Below are 2,260 nucleotides of genomic sequence, written 5' to 3'. Positions count from 1 at the left end.
TATATATATATATATATATATATATATATATATATATGTGTGTATATATAAACATATATATATATGTGTGTATATATAAACATATATACATTAAATATATACACATATTTTTTTGATGTTTTTTTTTCTTTTTTAATCTTTTATCTTTTTTAATTCTGATTATAAATCTGCATACGCTATGATCAATTCAGAAATAGTGTTATGTCTATTTCCATAGTCATGTTCTCTATTGATACCTAATAATCTATAGCTTTATTAGTAATGTATAAATCTCTGATTAGAAGTTATGAACCGGAAAATGCTCTTTGCTACGGAACCAAAGATGGAATTTAGCTTGAAATGCTATAATCTTATATATTTGCATTTTTAAATGTTTTATCAATATATGCTGTCCCTGTCTTAAAAAAACAATCAGGACAATCAATCATTCATGTAAAGGAAATTTGATAGGTTGAGCCAGGGAGGGATTATATTAGTTCACTGCCTTTCAAGCAATCTATAATTTGATGCCTTATCATCCTATTTCTGACACATCTTAGTACAGATGTAATCCTCTGTTGACTGTGTTGCACAAACTTTATACTTGTTTTTGATTGCTTAAAATAAATCAAATAAAACTAGAATTAAATAGAAACAAGTGCATTTTCAGTGAAAAAAATCCATACATTTATGCATCTATTTTAGTTTTTATTTTTTTATAGAAACCAAAATGACTCAAAATGTTAAAAATGTTGCTTTTGAGTCATTACAAGTGATTTGAATTTGCAGGTTCTGCAAACATCAACGACAGAAGCATGCTGGGTAAGCGTGACAGTGAGGTGGCGGTGGTTGTGGAAGACTCTGAAATGGTGCCGTCTGTGATGGACGGACAGGAGTATGAAGCCGGAGCGTACGCGCTCAAACTGCGTCTGGAATGTTTCAGGTGAAGCAGAAAAACATTTCGTTTAAAAACAGTCTTTTACATTTAGAAATGCTATTGAAAAAAATAGAATTTTGTAATATATAGTCTGGAATACCATTTATAAATAAGGTTAGGGTCAAATCCCAAAGAAGACCATGTAAAAAATGCTTTAAATAGTAGCTTGGAAATAAAATTCAAGTTGAGATAGGTAATTTTTTTACTTTTAGTAGACGAATTGTTCCATTTACATATTATTCTTAATAATTTTAACATGTAAAAACCATAATTATTAAATGTTTTCTTCTGGCTTTAAGACTTTTTTCGTTAAATTGTTGATTTACAAACTGTTTAAGATATTCTGTCCAAATTTCAGAACTTTTTAAGCTTTCTTGTAGATTCTTTTTGTCTCATTAAACCACACATTTTTGTCAGATAGCGATATAGATTTTTGCTAAACCAAATAAACATTTTATTTTGAAAATATTTATGAATTCTGAACCCTTTTCAGCATATTATTACTTTATTTAGTAATAGTACCATAATCTTTTATTTTCTAAAAACCAGGACCATCCTGGGAGGCCACACGGACTCCAGCATCGACCTGGTCGACCCCATCAGCGATCGCTTCTACAAGGAGGTGTGGATGACCACAGCCGGCCGCAACGCCACCATTTATGAGAAGGTGAGGTACAAGTGCTGACTCACAAAAACAAATTACAGTTCATGACAGAATGAGATCTGAGAAAGTTCCAACAAAGAAATTTTTTTTTAGAGTTTTTAAGTTTTAATTAAAATTGTAGAAGTAATTCTGTTATTTTCTCACAAATACGTTTCCTGTTCACTTGAATTGAAATCTAATGTTTAATTCAAATTTATTAGGATTTGGGCTCTTTTGTTGTGTTTTACATTCTTTGTTTGACTAACAAAATCTAAACAACAAAGAATCAGCAAAACACATCTTTAAGTTTTGCTGTAGCTCTTTTTTTCTTCATTATTATGAATTTAAATAAAAAAAACTACAGTATTTTTTTCCTTTTTTAAGTTATCTAAATACAGAAAGCTTTAAAAATGTTAAAGTTGGTACCAAAAAAGTTTTAAACTACATTTTCCATTTGTTGTTAATAATTATTTTTTAAAATTTGTGTGACATCAAAGAATATCCACAATGCAAAAACTAAAAGGACCTTTGTTTTAAGAAAAAATGTCTTATTTTTTCTGTCCACCAAGAAAAAATAATCTGTTCAAGAAAGTCTTTTAGTGGAAAAATAACATTAGTTTAGAAAACAACAATTCTTAGTGATGAAAATGTATGTTCGTAAAATAAGAATTCTTGTTAAGTCCATTTTTCTTTCCCCTTTG

At 28.9% G+C, this 2,260-nt stretch overlaps 1 protein-coding gene across 3 annotated transcripts in view; it reads left to right on the top strand.

Moving 5' to 3' along the window:
• The window catches only part of pld1a (phospholipase D1a), a 51,332-nt gene that overhangs the window by 47,147 nt on the left and 1,925 nt on the right, over positions 1–2,260 (top strand). For all 3 annotated transcript variants that reach the window (XM_024272779.2, XM_024272771.2, XM_024272787.2), the window contains 2 exons: positions 769–922; positions 1,466–1,583. In XM_024272779.2, the coding sequence (XP_024128547.1) occupies positions 769–922; positions 1,466–1,583 (272 nt within the window). The remainder of the gene's footprint in view (positions 1–768; positions 923–1,465; positions 1,584–2,260) is intronic.

This window comes from Oryzias melastigma, linkage group LG22 (assembly GCF_002922805.2).
Source record: "Oryzias melastigma strain HK-1 linkage group LG22, ASM292280v2, whole genome shotgun sequence".
In the NCBI taxonomy this organism is placed as follows: Eukaryota; Metazoa; Chordata; class Actinopteri; order Beloniformes; family Adrianichthyidae; genus Oryzias; species Oryzias melastigma.
This window is presented reverse-complemented; position numbering and strand designations above follow the sequence as displayed.